Source organism: Eptesicus fuscus, chromosome 6 (genome assembly GCF_027574615.1).
Source record: "Eptesicus fuscus isolate TK198812 chromosome 6, DD_ASM_mEF_20220401, whole genome shotgun sequence".
NCBI classification, from domain to species: Eukaryota; Metazoa; Chordata; class Mammalia; order Chiroptera; family Vespertilionidae; genus Eptesicus; species Eptesicus fuscus.
In genome coordinates, this window is record NC_072478.1 from 101,503,327 (window position 1) to 101,521,575 (window position 18,249).

At 47.1% G+C, this 18,249-nt stretch overlaps 1 protein-coding gene across 1 annotated transcript in view; it reads left to right on the forward strand.

Annotated features, from left to right (window-relative positions):
- The window catches only part of DOCK2 (dedicator of cytokinesis 2), a 373,603-nt gene that overhangs the window by 79,434 nt on the left and 275,920 nt on the right, over window positions 1–18,249 (forward strand). The window contains exon 23 of the mRNA XM_008147631.3: window positions 11,715–11,823. Coding sequence (XP_008145853.1) covers window positions 11,715–11,823 — 109 coding nt within the window. The remainder of the gene's footprint in view (window positions 1–11,714; window positions 11,824–18,249) is intronic.

The following is an 18,249-nucleotide window of genomic DNA, read 5'->3' on the forward strand; positions in this document are numbered from 1 at the left end:
AGGGTCCATCCAGCTTGCCAGAGGGTGAAACTCACCACATTAACGGAACTGTCAGGGATGCCGAGCCGAATCAGGACCGCTGGGTGTGCTTTGTGATCCCCAAAGCAGAATTTGTTTCCTTAAGAGGAAATAGTGTGTTGCTCAGTTGTCAAGTTTCCTGCTTATTGAGTCTTTGGGGTGGATGGAAGATTTAAAGGGACTTACTTGTGAAGTGCATCTGTAATAATATGGTGCCTCCCATTGTTATACATTTTAGAATGTGGCCTCTTTGGAGCCTGAGAAGCCACCGCAGAGCATGCCAAGGGCCCTGCACTGGCTCACACTTCAGCCTTTGTTGGCTGCATGCATTGCATGCCTGCTTTTCTGAACCTGGGACTTTGCCCTTCCCCCCATTTTGGGAGGCACCCTTGGGACAGGAGGAATGTGCACCTAATTTACAGGCTGTCTTAGGGCCTGGAAATCTCAAGACGGTAAACAGTTTTTCCTATACGTGGGTGTCTGTCAACATTTGTAGAATTGCCCCTAGAGCCTACCACCTCTGAAAGGCCTTTAACTCAGCATTTATTGTTCCTTACATTCAGCTTTACCACATCCCATGCTCCATGCATGCTGGGCCCTAAGACTTGCTTCTCCTTCTTACCCCTCAAGTTGGTAATGAAAGTTTCCATCTAGTTTAAATATTTCGCTATGGGTGGAGGTTTGGTTTGCATTAACAATGGAGTGTTTAGCCAACAAATATTTATTGAGCAGCCACTAGGCCACTCTGCTGGGCACTGGAAATATGACAGTGAAAGGGACGGCCTCAGGCCTAGTCTCCTGGGATTTTTAGTTTAGCTGGGAAGGGAGTCATTAAGCAAATTGTCAAGTATGTGCAACTGAAATCAAGGGGAGATGTGTGAGGTGCCCTGGGAGCATGTTAGGAGGTGATCAAATCTGATCATGGCATCAGGGAGGTGTCCTGGAGGAAGTGCCACCTGAGCTGTGACTTGGCAGGTGAAGAGGAGGGTGTGGTCAATGAAAATAAAACTGAAAGGTGGCCCATGGCATAGTAGGGAGCTTGACTCAGTGAATTGTGGGAAGGCCAAGGTGGCTGGAATTTAGTGACAGAGGGATAGAGTAGCAGGACATTGCCCGGAGGTACAGAAAGGGGCAGACCTTAAAGATTCTCGAAGGTCAGGCCATGGTTTCTGGACATTATCCTGAGGGGAATGGGGAGCTACTGAAGGATGTCAAACAGAAGAATGATATGACCACTTATGTTTGGAAAACGGTCCCTTTTACCAGTGTGTAGAAAATGGATTGAAAGTGGTAAGAGTGAAGGAAGGGATGTGGGTTCAGAGACCCCTATAGGTGAGAGGTGATGGGTATGTGGTTGAAGGTGGTGCTGATAAAGATCTCGGAGTATAGTAAATGGTTTTGGTGACTATAGTTCACAACACCGTATTATATACTTGAGAGTTGCTGAGAGAGTAGATCTTAAATGTTCTCACCACATATACACACACATACATTATATGGATGTGTTAACTAACCTATTGCGGTAATCATTTCAGAACATATACATGTATCAAATCATCACGATGTACACCTTACACTTACACAATGTTATCTGTCAATCATATATCTCAGTAAAGCTGGGGAAATGTTTGGTGGTGGGATTAATAGGGCTTGGTGACTGAATGCCATTCAGGCTCTTGAAGATTTACTCTACCTATTCCACATGGTCACTGGGGGGGCCTATGGGTCATACACATGCTGGGGAACTCTGTAGATGGGTGGGCTTGGTCTTGGATGATTGACATGCCCTACCTGACTCTGACAACAGAAGCCAGTTAAGAATTCTGAAAGTCCCCTCGATGGAAAAGTGGTCCATTTAAAGATGAGGGGACCTGCTAAAGGTCACAGAACTAATTAATGCTGGAGTCTGGTTTAGAATTCAGTTCTGGGGATCCAGACCACTGCCCTCTGCTGGCAACCGGCCTGGCCCTCAGCCATCCTGCTCAAATGAGGTCTCCAGTAACGCACACCTATGTTTGAACTCAACACTTCCTCAGGTGTTCCCAGATTTCAAAACACTTTTATTTCACATGTATTTTTAAAACCAGCACAATTAGTAAGGAAAATGTTAAAAATTCTATTTAATTCCACACACCAAATGCCAAGGCTCTCCGTGGAACAGAGCAGGAAGCCTGGGATTAATTATTCTTCCCAGGAAGCCACAGACTGAAAGGACCAAGTTCAGGTGCTCTTGACATGACCACTGTTTAATAACTTGATGTTTGTCAGGCAATTGTCTCTCTCTTGCTGGAGTCCGTGCCCGGTACCAGGAGGTAGGCGAAGAATCAGCATCTCTCTTGTGCAGTTGTAGAGGAAAATCTGCTCCAGTTGTATGACCTTGAGCTAGATGTCCTGCCTCCAGCCCCAGTTCCCACGGTGAGAATGAGAGAATTCAGGAAAGACTTGGGAGGGGGGGTTGTTGAGACAGGAGGAAAGGAGCTGGAGGGCAAGAAACATTCACCTCAGAGAAATATTCACTTTTTAAAAATCAAATGTAAAATTTACTTGTTTAAAATCAGCATATATATAAAAGCATATAAGGGAACTATTGACATGTACAATCCTTTTCCTAAGAGATAATGCAATTCTTTTTTTTTTTAAATATATTTTATTGATTTTTTACAGAGAGGAAGGGAGAGGGATAGAGAGCTAGAAACATCGACCAGCTGCCTCCTGCACACCCCCTACCGGGGATGTGCCCGCAACCGAGGTACATGCCCTTGACCGGAATCGAACCTGGGACCTTTCAGTCCGCAGGCCGACGCTCTATCCACTGAGCCAAACTGGTTTCGGTGATAATGCAATTCTTAATTTAATGTGTAGATTTCCAGATTTTACTCTGTGTGTGTGTGTGTGTGTGTGTGTGTGTGATATGTATGTAATCATTCTACAACTTAATTTTTGTTATCACTTGAGATATCAATGACATTTCCTAGGTGATTAAAATACTAAAGGAACAAATGGTAAGAGAATCAATCAAAATCTAATTTCTTCTTGGTACTCCAACTTAGACCAAACCAGACCTAAAGAAAAAGAGCTGGAAGTACCTTGCTGAATATTAGCTTCTCTTTCAAGTAGATGAAGCAATCTTTATTATTCCCAAATGTCTTGGAACCATGGAAATGTGTGTGTGTGTGTGTGTGTGTGTGTGTGTGTGTGTGTGTGTGTGTATGTATCTGTCCTTGGGAACTTTGTTTTGGGAACACTCAATTTCTAATTATCTTGAGGGGAAAACCCCTCAAACTGATTTTCATGCTAATGGGAAATTTTACTTATGTGCAGAATTATGCAACTTAGTTCTTGCCAAATTTTATAAAGGTTGCAGCCCCTCTCAGTATAATGAAGGATGGCACGGGGCACCCATCACACTTGATTCATAACTGAGAGTTCTTGTCAAGGCTTTTGTCTTATTACCTACTTCCTATTAATTTATTACACAGGGTTGCCCTATTTTAAAAGTAAAGTGAATGTTTTTCTTTCATTTCTTCCATATTGTTAACTTTAATTTTTTTTTTAAATTTAGGCTATTTAAGCTTCCACCTGAGGCAGTTTTTCTTAGTGATTGCATTCATTTACTGTGTATTCATTCTAGACATTTTTTTTTTTTAAAAACAGGATCTTCACATGTGGAGTTTGTCTTTTTCCCTACCAATCATTCTTACTTGGGCTGATTTACAGGAAGAGGACTGTTTAGTGAAACTTCTTTGCCCTAAGGGGCGATCCCTTCTCAAATGTCAGAATCTGGAAAAGTAACAGGTCAAGTAGAAATAATCTTGTCATTGAGGAAAGGCTGGTATCAGGAGCTGTTGGGGCACAGCCTGTTGGCTGCTGGAGGTCAATTACGTGAAGTCTGCATGCGTCTCTCGTCCACTGAGTCTCCTTGGCAGTGCACACTGGCGTTGTCCCAGCCCTTCATGTCATAGTCCCTTTTGATTATTTTTAATCGTTCTCTTCTAACACAATAATGCTTTACATTTCAACTTCATTACCTATGCAAAAATAATTTCTATGGCCATGTTGAGCTGGACAACTCATTCCAGGCTCATTGTGACCAAATTCCCTGTCTTAATCTACAATTTCTGATTTATTTCAGGTGAATGGACCTTGGTGGTAGGGTAAGGGGTGGGATGGTGACAATGACCATGCAGGGAAGAGGTGAGTCAGGAAGAAGGCCCTGTCATTCTTTCCCAGCCCAAATGCTTTGACTTAGATGTGCCTGCTGAGTGCACTGAATGGCTCCTTTCGGTACATAGGATCGATAAATGCAAGGATGATTTTCAGACAGACTCAGCCCCTGATTGGGCTGTAATTATTCTTCATCCCAGACTGGGGAGTGGGGAGGTAGGGAGAGAGAGGGAGAGAGAGAGAGAGAGAGAGAAGCAGAGGTAGGTAGGTTCTGATCTTAAGAGTGTTGTGAATTTTCCAGAATAAGGACTTTTCTGAAGCTATGAATGGCCTCATGGTTCTTTTGTAAAGTCACTAATTTACACCTGTTCTAATAGAGCGAATGATTGTCTCGGGGTAGAAACATCAGCCAAGTCACCTTGAATTTAGAGCTTGGACAGAAAAAGGTTCTAGCCAGTCATTTAGCTTCCCTTGGCAGGCCCATAACATCATCCCCTGGACAAATAATGCTTTCTTACCACCACCTGCCCTGTTCCAGCCTGGCAATTAGCTATCACTTCCCTCTGTCCCCTGGAGGCTGTATTGCCCAGTGGTTAAAGGAGTGAACTTTAGAGCCAGACACTCTTAGGCTCAAATTCTTACTTGCCATGTACTAGTTAGGTGACCTGATCCAGTTAGCACAGTCCTTGGTGCACAGCAAATGCTTAGTAAGTAGTAGCTATTATTAGCATTAAAGGTAATGATAATAAAGTCTGCATAGCTGAAGATGACTGTTTATACCACCCTTGAGATCTCGTTTATGTGCCATTAGAATTAGCTTAACTGCAGTGAGTTCCAGATTCGTCAGATAATTCTGTATGGCTACATTGAAGGCACCGAGGTTCATTTCTTTAATAATTCATCACTTGTTAATACATTTGTTTATAACTCACTCTTTTTTGAAAATCTTTATTACTGAAAATATTACATATATCCCCTGTTTCCCCCCAATTGATCCCCCCCACCCTGCCCCATCCCCCCCCTACCCCAGGCCTTCACCGCCCTATTGTCTGTGTCCATGGGTTATAAATATGTGCATACAAGGTCTTTGGTTGATTACCTCCCATCCACCCTCCCCCTGTTCTGAGTCTATTGATAGACATGGGATATTATGGCAGATAGTCTTGCTCTCAGCCTGCATGGAGCTTATACCTAGTGGAAAAGACAGGGAGTGAGTGGCGAAGATAGAGACTGAAGCATTGGGACAGGCAGCCTCAGTGGCTGTGGCAGTCATTTCCTTCATCTAAGGAAGTCCACTAAGTGAGTGGCCTCCCTCCCACAGTATTCCTGCAGTGCCCGGCATCATATTTGGGGGCACAGAAGAATCTTCACTTGTGTGGCAAAGTAACAAAATGGTGTGGTGTGACATCATTGTTTGAGACGTTTCTCTCAGTTTCATAGACAATCATGGAGACACTTAAAACAGAGATTTTATTTTAAAAACCTCCCAATTAATCTGGTCTTGCTCCCAGGCACTTGCGAAATGCATTAAGTATGTGTCTTGCCAAGAGCATATTTAGGCAAAGATGTGACTGGGTGTGGGAGACAGAGGAAAGCTGGGGCCTGGGGCTAATCCCGGGGGCATTTCCATGACTGCTTGGGAGGAAGGAGGCAGGAGGGGGCCAGGCTGTGCTGGTGGCATGGGAACGGGGCTGCTCAGGGCAGAGGGGTTCACTAGACAGGTGGTCAGTGTCAGCTAGCGCCCCTGCTCCCTCTGCACTTCCATTCCCTTGTTCGTGCCTCTTGAACCCCTTTTTCCTTTTCTCATCTAGAAAATGTAGATAATATCATCTACCGAATGAGCTAATCCGTGTGAACAATGCAGCAGAGGACTTAACCCTGAGAAAGTGGTCAATACTAATGTGAACATTTTATTAACATAGCAAGGGCTGGTGGTGTCAGTGACCCTGCGGGCAAGGTGTGATCAGGAAGGAGGCCCTCTCATTCATGACCTGTTCCTGCCCTATCGCTGCTCTGACCTGATGCACCTGCTGGCTTACCTCATGATTTCTCTGGGGACAGGGACTGAGTCCTATGTCTGTCTCCACGGCAGTGCCTGGCACGCAGTAGGGGCTCAGTAAGTGGGACAGTGGTTGCTTTTTGAAGATGCTGATTTCTGTCTCCTTATACGGTTTTGGAAGCAAAAACAGGTGGGTCTGGAAGAAAAACATGATACAATTTAACGATAGCTAATATTCATTGAGTCTTTACTAGGCCAGGCACTTTGCTAATTGCTTTCCATGCATTATTTGATTGTAGGACCACTTTATCGGCTACTGCCCTTTTTCTAACGAGAAGGCTGAGCCTTAGAATGATTAAGAAACTTAGCCAAGGCCACCCAACTAGGAAGTGGCAGAGCAGGGTGTGGAAACTGCACAGTCTCACCGCAATGTCTGCATTGCCTCCAAGAGGTGGGAAGAAATCAGGAGGATGCCTGTGAGGTGGCGCAGAGGAGCTAGGAGAGGCTGAGGGATGGAAAATGAGACAGGGCCGGGTGCCCAGAAACACCGCCCCCGGACTCTAAAGCGAACCTACCTGCTGCCTGTCCCGACCCAGGACACGGTGGTTAGATGCTGCTCCCTGAACGGCTGGCCTGAGGCTGCCACCTCCATTTCAGGCTGAGGCTTTATGTACCTGCGTGGAAGAGGTGGTACACACCACACGGGGCCCCGTTTGCAGTTGGTGTGGGCTCAGCTGTGCACAGTGTCTCCTTAATGAATCACGTGCAAGCTGAGTGTCACTGTATTTATCTCAGCCCTGGGAGCCAGAGCGCCCACTGCGAGGGGAGGGGTATGCTGAGGTCAGACTCCTGTGCCCCGGGATGGTGCCTCGCAGCTTGGTGCAGTTTTTCTGGTGGCCAGGGCCTTCGGGCCCTTCAGTAATCCGTTCCCTGGCACAATCGGCCGGCGTCTGTAGTATCTTCCTAGGCATTCTGAAGCCTGAACAAATGTCTCCCTCCCGAAGCTATAGCAGAGACCAGGTGCTACAGAAAGACCTTGTAGCTGCATCTGCTGTGCCCTTGACTTTGAGGCCACACGGAAAGCCTTGCAGAAAGATGAGGCATTATTTTTCTTTGTACTTCAAGCTTCTCAGGGGAGGCCCCACAGTGCTGAATGGCCCTCCATCGTCCATTTATTTTCCCCATATAATCTAAAGCCCTGATGTGTTTTTTTCTGAGCCATTTTTTCCCCTCAAAATATTCCTTTCATTTCTGTATACTCAGGTCAGAAAATTTGCCAATATGGTCACTTCTTTGCTCAGGAATCAACAACACAACAAGAATAGCTAATAGTTACTTAACATTTACTAACTGCCTGATACCATATTAAATACTTGAAAGGCATCATCTCACTTCTTTTCACCTTAAAATAACCCTTTGAGCATTATATTTCCATTTTCGCAACAAGGAAGGTAAGATTCAGAGATATCATTTGTCTGAAGCCACAAAGCCAGTGTGTGGAGGAGGCTGGCTGGCTAGCAAAGCCCTTTTCACTAAATAGCTTTTGTTTCCTGTCTTCTTACCAAAGGTAATCATTTCCTCCAACTTCTTATTCCCACCAAAACCCAAGCTTAAAAATCTCTCTCTCTCTCTCTCTCTCTCTCTCTCTCTCTCTCTCTCACTCACACACACACACACACACACACACACCCCACGATTGTTAAGAATGCAACAGTTTTGCCTAATGATGTAGCCAGTGTAAAATGCAAGCCATTTCCTCACAGAATCGTTCTTTATCCTTTGTGAAACTTAGGCTGGTGTGGAATACATTTCCCTTCCTGACCTAGAGTGTGGTGTTCAGGGACCTACTTGTGACAAAATAACAGTGAGCAGCTTGGGTTCCCGCTGAGGCAAATGCCCCAGTCCTGTCCTTGGGAGTTCTGTGTCGTCTGCCCTCCGCCAGGAGGGGGAGAATGCTGAGTTCTAGTTGGAGCTATCCCACTGGAACTGTCTGCGACCCAGAGCAAATCACAGTCTTCTGGCAGAAATTAAATTCAGTTTCCCACAGCTTACAAGTCTCTTTTTTCCCCCACATCAGTCAAATAACATTTCAAAGATGGCAGTGAAGCCAAGTCACTTCCCCACCCTGGCCTCAGTTTCTTCATCTGTACAATGGGAAGCATGGACTAAGTGCTCACTCTTCCTCCCCACGGCTCTTGGTTCAGGACCCAGGAAGTCCATCCCACTCCGCAGAGTTCTGACTGTAAGGGGATGGTAAGGAACTCAACCAGGGCTAGTCTAAGCAAAAAAAAAAAGGGGGGGATTATTAGGAAGAGTTAAATAACCAGACACAGGAGAGGTCAGGATCCAGGGTAGCCTCAGGGATCTCTTCAGCAGGGGTTCACAAACACTCCCTCCCCTAGAGCACTGTCATTAAGAAAAAGCCCATTTGTGCCTGGCCCACGTGGCTCAGTGGTTGAGCATCGGCCTATGAACAGGAGGTCACGGTTCGATTCTGAGTCAGGACACATGCGCAGGTTGTGGGCTTGATCCCCAGTAGGGGGCTCTCATCATTGATGTTTCTATCTCTCTCTCCCTTCATATATATAGACAAAGCCCATTTTTATGTTTCTCTGTTTAAAAAATACAAATTTTAGAGACAGAGCTACCTGGAACTATTTATTATGGGAGGTGTGTGTGAGTGTAGATAGGGTCAACAGGCAGGATAAAACTGCCAGAGGTGCCCTAGCCGGTTTGGCTCAGTGGATAGAGCATTAGCCTGCGGACTGAAGAGTCCCAGGTTCGATCCTGGTCAAGGGCACATGCCCAGGTTGTGGGCTCAATCCCCATTGGGGGAGGGGGGTGCAGGAGGCAGCCAATCAATGATTCTCTCTCATCATTGATGTTTCTATCTCTCTCTACCTCTCCTTTCCTCTCTGAAATCAATAAAAGTATATTTAGGAAAAAAAAAAAACTTCCAGAGGCCACTCTTGTAGACAGTACAGGTGGTGTGTGTGTACACACACACACACACACACACACACACACACACAAATCACAAGTTACAGAGAAAGTCCATACATATGTAAACAATAATGAGTCCCCTGTGGGCAGCCACATCTGGGTATTAAATCTGACCAACAACAGGGATTATGATGTTCACTAAAGATTCTCAGGTGGCTGTGACTGAAGGAAAGAGTCATGGATTTCAAGGAAAAGGCTTGGGGGATGGACCTCTGTTAGCTTAGCTTGGGTCACAAAGATAAACTAGCAACTCTGTCCCTTGGGGCAGCCACCACCCCTTTGAATTGGGATCCTTTCTTCCTCCCTGCCAGACCTGTCCCATCTTTTCCACTTGGATGGGATTCAGGCAACCTCTTGAGCATTGTGACCTCGTCTAAGCAGTGGGAATGATAGCAAAAGTTATTCTTCTGCACCCACAACTGACCGCAGCAAGATGAGAGCTGGCATTTACCGGCCCAGCATGTGCTGAGCACTTGGCCTGTGAGCGGGTCTCCTCACCATCCATGGGCATAGAGCTGTCACCTTCATTGTGCAGGTGAAAAGCCGAGGCTTAGAGGAGTGAAGAGAGGCAGCAAAATATACAGCTGATGGAAGGCCAGGGTTGAATTCTGGCTCTGTCCTTACTGGGGGGTGGAGGGTGGAGAGGGAAGGGGAGCCCTTGCACATGGTGCTTAAGCTTTGTCAACCTGTACAATGGGGCTCGGGCCCGCCTCATGGTGTGGTTGTGAGGGTAAGTGATTTAGTGTGTATCTGCGGACAGTGCCTGGGGCACCGTGACGTTCTGTAATGTTGGCTGTTATCCATAAGGTCTTCAGCGAGTCCAGGGCAGAATGGAGACTGGAACCCAGGACCGGCTGACTGAAGCGCTTCTCTGTGCCAGCAGGGAAGGAAGGAGGGGAGAGGAGAAGGGGAGACAGAGGGGAGAGAGGAGGGACGCTGCTCCCGGACTCCTGGCTCCTTGTCTCTGTGGCCTTGAGCCAGACACCCGGGAAGTCAGCGGCGGTTGCTGGGCCTGTAATGGACTGCCACGCTCAGCACTGGCTGACCCTTAAGCTTCTTACTCCAGAGGGCTGTAGGAGGGAGTCAGGAAAAAGAGAGAAAGAAAGACTAAAGACAGAGAGGGAGAAGCAGAGACAAACATAGAACCCTTCGCAGACAGAGAGTGCACAGTGCTCAGAGGTAAACAGAGAGAAACACACAGACACACAGAAGTGGAGCTCAGCTGGCATAGCTCAGTGGTTAAGCATCGACCTATGAACCTGGGGGTCACGGTTCGATTCCTGGTCAGGGCACATGCCCGGGTTGCAGGCTCTATCCCTAGTGTGGGGTGTGCAAGAGGCAGCCAATCAATGATTCTCTCTCATCATTGATGATTCTCTCTCTCTCTCTCTCTCCCTCTCCCTTCCTCTGTGAAATCAATACAAATATATTTTAAAAATAAAAAAAGAAAGGAAGTGGAAGAGAAGCAGAAAGGAGAGACAAGAGGGGCGAGGGGATGGGTGGGGACTTAGTGGAGACGGCGCTGAGGTGGCTGCAAGGGGCCACCGTCTGTGGTTGACAGAGCAAACAATCCTGTAAGTGTGTAGTTTTATCTGCGGGGAGCGGAGACTGCGGGCTGAGACAGGAGACGCTCCTTATCTGCTGCGACAGATGCTTTCCGCTCTGCTGTGCGCAGGTGCCACAGGTCAGGCCACGGATATGCCACGGATGGCGATAAAGGCTTGTTTGGAGAGGCCTTGCGCTGAGCAGCACTCCGAGGCTGGGCCCCGAGGGCGATAAGACTCGGGTTGTGGAGGCTGATCTACATCGGACATGGCTTCCCTAAAAAGTCACACGTGTACTTCCCTAAAAAGTACCAGCGCAGGGCCTGACAATCTCTGTGAGTGTGTCCGTCACATGCTAACATTCCTGATCTCTGGTAGGAGTAATGAGCTGTCTGGCTTTGCAAGTGATGCAGTTCTGGTTTGTGTACCTTTTTTTACAATAAGAACAGGGGGCCTTTCTCTTCAGAGAAATAGCGGTTTAAAATGGCTGATAAGCATGCTCCTGAAGTGACGGGGCAGCGAAAGCAGGGCCGTGACATGGGACACGTGCGTCCCTAATCATCTGACAAGTGGAGGAGCCCTCGTGTGATTGAGAATTTTTCTCCTTGATGCTTTGCACGATATTTGAAAATGCAGTGATCACCATCTCTCCTCTGATTCTAGAAGAAGGCTGAAGTTATTGATGTCTTCTCAGCTCAGACACGTTTTATTCCTTATTCTGCAGGGCTTAATAAAAGACGGTGAGGGCAGGTTTATCATGTGAGCCTGTGGGAGCGGGAGCGGCTCTGCTCAGTGCGGGGAAGGGAGGTTTCCCTTGAGTGGATTATGCAGCAGGGACTGCTGAGCCCACTCCCTCCCCCCGAGTCCCCACCTCCCACCTCCCACCTCATTCTCTTTCCAGTTTTAAGTGAGGTTTGTGGCTGGCACACACCTTCAAAGCCATTGCCTGTTGGCTTGAGAAGTGACCCAGATGTGTCTTCTTTCAGGCTTTACGAAGGCAAAGAACAGATGGAGTTTGAAGAATCCATGAGGCGGCTCTTTGAATCCATCAACAACCTGATGAAAAGTCAATACAAAACCACCATCCTTTTGCAGGTTGGTTTACGCCACGAAAACAGCCTGTCTTTCCCTCTGCCACTCGGTAAACAGGAGCATGGTGAGATCACGTCTGCTTTTGCTTGAATGTGCAGCCCTGTGTCAATGGAAGGTCTGGGAAGGCCATAGGTTCGGGGATCCTGAAGACCAAGGACTCCATAGGACAGGAGAGAGAGAGAGAGAGGGAGAGAGAGAGGGAGAGAGCGAGAGAGAGAGAGAGAGAGAGAGGAAGGAGAGAGAGAATTTTGATAGTTTGTTTCCCAGGAAGGTAGCAGTGCCTCTTAAAATAGCTCTGAAGCTCTTGCTACCTGGACGGAAGTAGGTCAAACCTGATCCACTTCTAATGCTGAGTGTAGTTAAGGTGGCCGTCACTTCAAATCGTCCGTGTTTTATTCTTAGCACCCTCAACTCGGACCCCTTTGAATGAGGAGCCTCTTTCAGGAAGACGTCATACATGCACGTATCGTGGGGAGGGGGCAACAAAGGGGCGGGAGGTGAGAAGGCAGGGCAGGAAAGAAGGAAGAAAGGAAGCAAGATGAGCTGGTGAGCATTTACAGAACTGAGGAGGCCTGAGTCAGCAAGAACGTTCTTTGTCAGCAGTAAGACTTCATGCTGGTCATTTAACCTCCCCCGTCTCCTTTTCCTCATCTATGAAGCTTCCCTGTTTGTGTGAGGAGTACACGAGTGTGGTCTGAAAAAGAGCAGATTATAAAACGCTATGCAAATGTGGTGAACTCATAGGATTATTATGCTTTGGGCATATGCATTTTTACCCAGGTTATCATTGTCTAGGGAGCTGTTTAGGAATGGAATATATCCTTTTCCCTGGGACTTGGCCCCGATTTTGCTGGTTTCTCCGCATGGATTCCCACCCCAGAGCCATGGAAAGGGGCTCCCTCTCTTTTTAAATTTGCTCTAAGGGCCAAATGTAGCTTCAGGGATTTACATAAAATCAATGATGCTTTCTACCTATTTGCATGGTTGTTAAAAAGTTGGCAAAGAAGAATTTAAAGTCATGTTCAGATATGGAGAGCAAGAGCATTTGAAGATAATTTAATGCTGTTTTAGGCTGATGAGGGAGAGGGGTGAAGGCCATGAGATATTAGCAAACCCCACACAAGGAATCTTCTCAGACATTGACATTTGCTACAGGAGAATGAGCATTGGGTTTTGAGCCAGAGGGCCTGGGGTGGGAAGTGGGGCCTCCACACTTCCGGTTACCCCTCTATGACATGGGAAGCCTAATGTCTAATTCAGAGGATTAAACGAAGTAATGTGTGTAAATCATGATGTATAGAGCCTGTGGCATAGTTCAATTTAAATAACGTCTAGTCATTTGCATCCCTCCCTCCTTAACCATAAAAGAGACGCGTTGGAGGTCTTTTCCGAGGGTGGAATCTGGGAGGGGGTTTTGTGTTCCTAATCCTGTCACATGGAGCCAAGCAGTGTGAGGGCATTCAAGATTCAGTCAGATTAGGAAATACAGATTCAAAGTTCAAGGGGAATAAAGCCACAAAAACTGACCATACATAGAGAGAGACAACATTTTACCTAGTGGAACACTACCAGACGACGAGCGCCCCAATTCTGAGCCTGTGTGGGGGATAGTGGGGAAGGGTGCTGTGATCTATTAGTAATGTCCTCCATAAGTTTTGAGTGAGAATGTGTTCCCTGACAGCCCTCTGAGTCAGTGGGAGAGGGCTGTCACCAACCCCGATCCTTGTCTTCTCATATAAATGAATTTATACGAGAGACCGTGACTGCATTGCGAAAAGCCAATTTATTAAAGCATGCACCTTTATTGAAAAAGCAAAGCAAGCAAGCCTATACATCTGGCTTATGAAGCACAGGCGTACAGTAAAAATGCCAATGATTGACATTCGTGGCTCAGACTTTACACTCCCAGCTGGCCAGTGGCTGCTGGTGGAAACCCGAATCCGAGCCTGCCTCAGTCCAGAGTGCAGCCGGTCTGGTTCAATCTTGGTTTTGTCCACTGTGAGTTCTGGGACCTAAAGTTATCACTCATTTCTAAGGCTCATCTAACTCTCGTGAATGGCTTACTGTACCTTTCCCTCATTGTTCGGCATTGTCATGGCAGCAGCTCACCCAGAACGATGAAGAATTTAAAGCCAGACATTCAAAGAGGGTAGAAAGAGCATTAAAACCACCTTCCATTGACCTGAGTACCTACCAGGTGCCCAGCATGAAGCTGGGCTTTCACAGACAGTGTTTTTAATCTGCTAGGAATCACTGCCTTCAGTTTCCACAGGAGGCTCATAAAGTTAAATAATTAATCCTAAATTATACCTATTTATAGCGGGGGAGCTAGGATTTCAACCACCCAGGTCTCCTAACTGCAAAGTTAATATTCTTCTCTAAGCCGTAAGAAATGGGTTACGCCAGGGGGTTCCATGTGTTTGCAATAATGGACCATATGCTAGAAGTCCCTATGTGTGCCAGGCTGTAAGCGTTGTTGATAAAACGGGTGGCAGCTTGAGACGGTCAACACCAGACGCTTGGGAATCAGGTGTAGCATTTGGAGACATTGTGCAGACCCATTTGACCCATTCCCCTGTAGGTCTGCCATTCATTATTGCTCCAATTTGGTGGGATGAGTCTAAATAAATGAAAAGCTCATACTGTATGGCATGCATCTTTGATCACTATGATTACCACTCATACTAAGGAATCCATTAGAAGGTCCAGGAGGGCCGGGGGGCGGGGGTGAGGGTGTCTCTCTTTTATTCTAATGTCTGAACCAGCAGCCGCCATATAGTAGGTACTAGAATATCTTCTGGTTGATTGAATGAAAGAATGAAATACCCGCTTTCACCATTTTATGTTTTAGCATTTATTATGTGTCACGCATTGAGCTAAAAACTTTACACATATTGTTAGCTCATTTGGTACTTAAAACAACAATTTTATTAGGCAGGTCCTCTCTTATCTTTACTTGACAGGTGAGGGAATGGAGAGGTTGAGCAACTTAACCACAACTAGGAAGTGGCAGGCCTGGGATTTGAATCCAGGATGCATAAGTCCTGAGTTAGAGTTCCTAATCACAGCCAAATCAAGGATCGTTTCATGAAAGACCCAAGTCTCTGGCAAAATGTCAGATGGATAAGCAATAAACAACAGTAAAGAAAGGGAGATATTTGATCCATGGTCATGAAGGGTAGCTAATTAAGGTCGCCTCTTTCTTTCCTCTCTTTTCATTGTTAATCAGCATAAAATGTTCAGATGTCCGAACTAAGGGAAGAAAGGGGTCCATTCTTAAGAAGTGGCCTAGGGACTGTAGGCTGAATCCCCAGAGGTAGGAGAGGTGAGATGTAATATTTAACCGCAGGCACTGGAGTGTCACCTCAGGTCTTTAAATGATTCCTTTTAAAAAATATATATTTTTATTTATTTCAGAGAGGAAGGGAGAGGGAGAGAGAGATAGAAACATTAATGATGAGAGAGAATCATTGATCGGCTACCTCCTGTACACCCCCTACTGGGGATCGAGCCCGCAACTGGGCATGTGCCCTTGACTGGAATCAAATCGGGGACCCTTCAGTCAGCAGGCCAATGCTCTATCCACTGAGCCAAACTAGCTAGGGCTTTAAATGATTCTTTAATTACGTCCCCTTCTCAAACCCCATACTTAGAATTAATATTTGGGAATGATGAAATTTTGTTCTAGTGAGGCCGCTGTGGCTATACTGACAGCTCACCTTTAAAAAAAAAAAAATTAATCTTCACATCGACTCTATAAAGCTGGTAACTTTATTCCCTTCATTCTCTTGGCAAAGAAACTAGAGCACATGGTGTTGATTTCCCCAAGGACAGTACATAGACATGATCCAGCTGGACGTGAACTCAGACAGTCTGCCTCTGCAGCCACGCCTGCCTCCTGCCAAGCCTCGGGGGCCTGGGGACACATGGGAGACAAGTGACGAGACTGAATGTCCCCGAGAGTGTTGCATGCCTTCCTCTCGTCATGCTGTGGTGGATTTCTGTGACATCGTTTGTCCCGTTTCCATGGACCTTGACCGCCATCACTTGGCTAAAATGAAGGGGTTGGCAAGGGTGGGATGGGACTGTTGTCTGCGCTCCCGGGTGAGGAGGATGTCAGCGCTCTGGGGAGCCTCGCCTCATTGCACAATGGGCTCTCTTGGCTGGAAGTCTGTCTGCTGGCACCCAGACTGAGCTCTCTCTGTTTTCGCACAGAGAGACAGAGAGTCTGGAAACCTCAGAAGAAAAGCCCCCTTTGATTTGGACAGAGTGCCAGCAGTTTGGTTTGTTTTTATTTTTAAACCTTCGTTGTTTGCTAGCAGCCCAGGTTGATCAATTCTGGTGAAGTCCATCTGGATAGCAGTCATCCTGCGTGTCCTCCTGTGACTCCTCCCTGGGCAGTGAAATCACCGCTGCTTGGTGGGCACCTGGCTGTCTTCTTGGGGGCTCTGCCTGGCCTCTGGCAGAGGGGTCCAGAACTGATGAGTAATCTAGGAAATTCACCATTAATGACCTGGCAAACATTTTCCTGGTGGCTATTCTTGCAGCTCCCATATAGCTGGTAAGGAGAGTCCTTACCTTAAGGGATGTCAGAAAACGACCTTCTTTCAAAATCTATGGTCCTATAGAGAGGGAGGTGCTTTCTCTACCTCTGCCCCCAAATCAGCCTCTCTCCCTCCCTCATTGAGATCCCCCCACTTACCAAGTGGAAGCCTTTACTAAGGCAGAGGGTCAGTGGCAGCATCAGATCCATGTCCTTGCTGTGTTGCTTATTACGGGGCTTCTGGCAAAGTATTTAACCTCCGGCCACAGTTTCCTCATTGGTAAAAAAGAGCACAGTGTCCACTCGTAAAGTAGATGTAAGAATGAAACCACATCATGCATGTAAAGTATTTGACACATGTAACATTTCCAATAATAGATGTTATTTTAAAACCCTATGATTAATAATCCTATTATATATGTATGCATTTTCCTATTATATATACACATGTATATTCATACAGAAACATGAACATACTGCCTGTGTTTTCCTTAAATATCACATATAATAAAAATAACAGTGACAGTAAAGCCACCCGGTTCCCAGGAGGCCAACAGGCGAAGCTGTGTCTAGTCCCCAGGGCTTAGAAACATGCACCCAGGGGGGTCTCCAGTGGGTGTAACGGCTGATCTGCTCGGCCTTCTGGGAACCTACCTGCTCTCCCTCTGCTCAGGTGTGTCAGGGCTGTGTGAAGGGAGAGCTTAGGACAGGAGCCCTGCGGCCATGCTGTGCTGTGACAGTGTGGCTGTGACAACGGACTTGGCAAAATTCCTGTGTCAGAGATGGGCTGTCCCCATCGGAAAAGAAAACCACAGCCTGCCACTTCTCTGTGAGGGCGCCTGGACGAGATGGAAGTTTAATACTCTCCCGCTGAGTTCATAACACCCTCTGAGTCTCAGGGCGGCAACTTTTCCATTATTGCCAGCCCAGAGCTGGGGAGCTGGGAAGGTGGGTCCCTCCCTCAATGGTCCTTCTCCCAGCCGGGCCCCTCCTTACTAATAGCTGAAGCGCTGACTTGTGAGGCTGATGTAGGCTCCTGGGTCGTCTCTGTCTACAGCCTCACCCCCAAGCCCGGAAGTGATGCTACGCTGAAGTCCAGGCTTCCCTAACTGGCTGAGGGTTTCTTTCTGTTTTTGTTCTCTCACTTGGGTCTTTGATAGGATGAGTTCATATTACGGTTCTTCCAGGTGCTGGGGAATGAGGGCAGGTGCATGAGAGGTGATGCAGGGAGAGATCCAGCGCACACACTTTTGGGGGCTTGCTGCCTGCTGCCTGCTGGGCATTCCAGTAGATGCCCGATGCGTTGTGCTCCAAGTCATTCCCCTCCACTCCACATGGAGATGTTGAGGCTGTGGTGCGGAGAACCGGGCCTAGCACCTGCTGGTGCCAGGTTTCCAGCCCAGGTCCCTGTGGCCCAGAACTCTGTGTTCGTTGGCCTGAGAATGAGTGAACGATCCGAGTGCTTGGACCAGCCTTTTTCAGGGCACGTGCCTCAGCCTCCGGAGTCTCTGAGACCTGAGTGAGCTGGCAGCCGGTGAAGTGCAGCCACAGACGTGTCTGGTCTGGCTGGCACGCTGTTAATTCAGTGAATCACAACAATGCATCCTGTGGACAGAGGGTGCATCCACATAGCACATCTCTTCCCGCTGGCCTGTGTGGGGCTCATTCCCCTCCTTTCTGTTGCTTGCCCAGGCCTGCAGGCATCTGCGTTGGCTCTACCTGCTTGGCTTTTCCGGGTAAAGATGGCCTGACCAGTGAGTTGTACTGAGCTGCCTGCAGGGATGTCACAATGCATCTTGGCTTATTAAAATGCTGAAAAGCTCTGCAATAAAGAATACACTCACTGGTTTATTGTTGCTTAAACCAAACTTTCCCAATGATTTGAA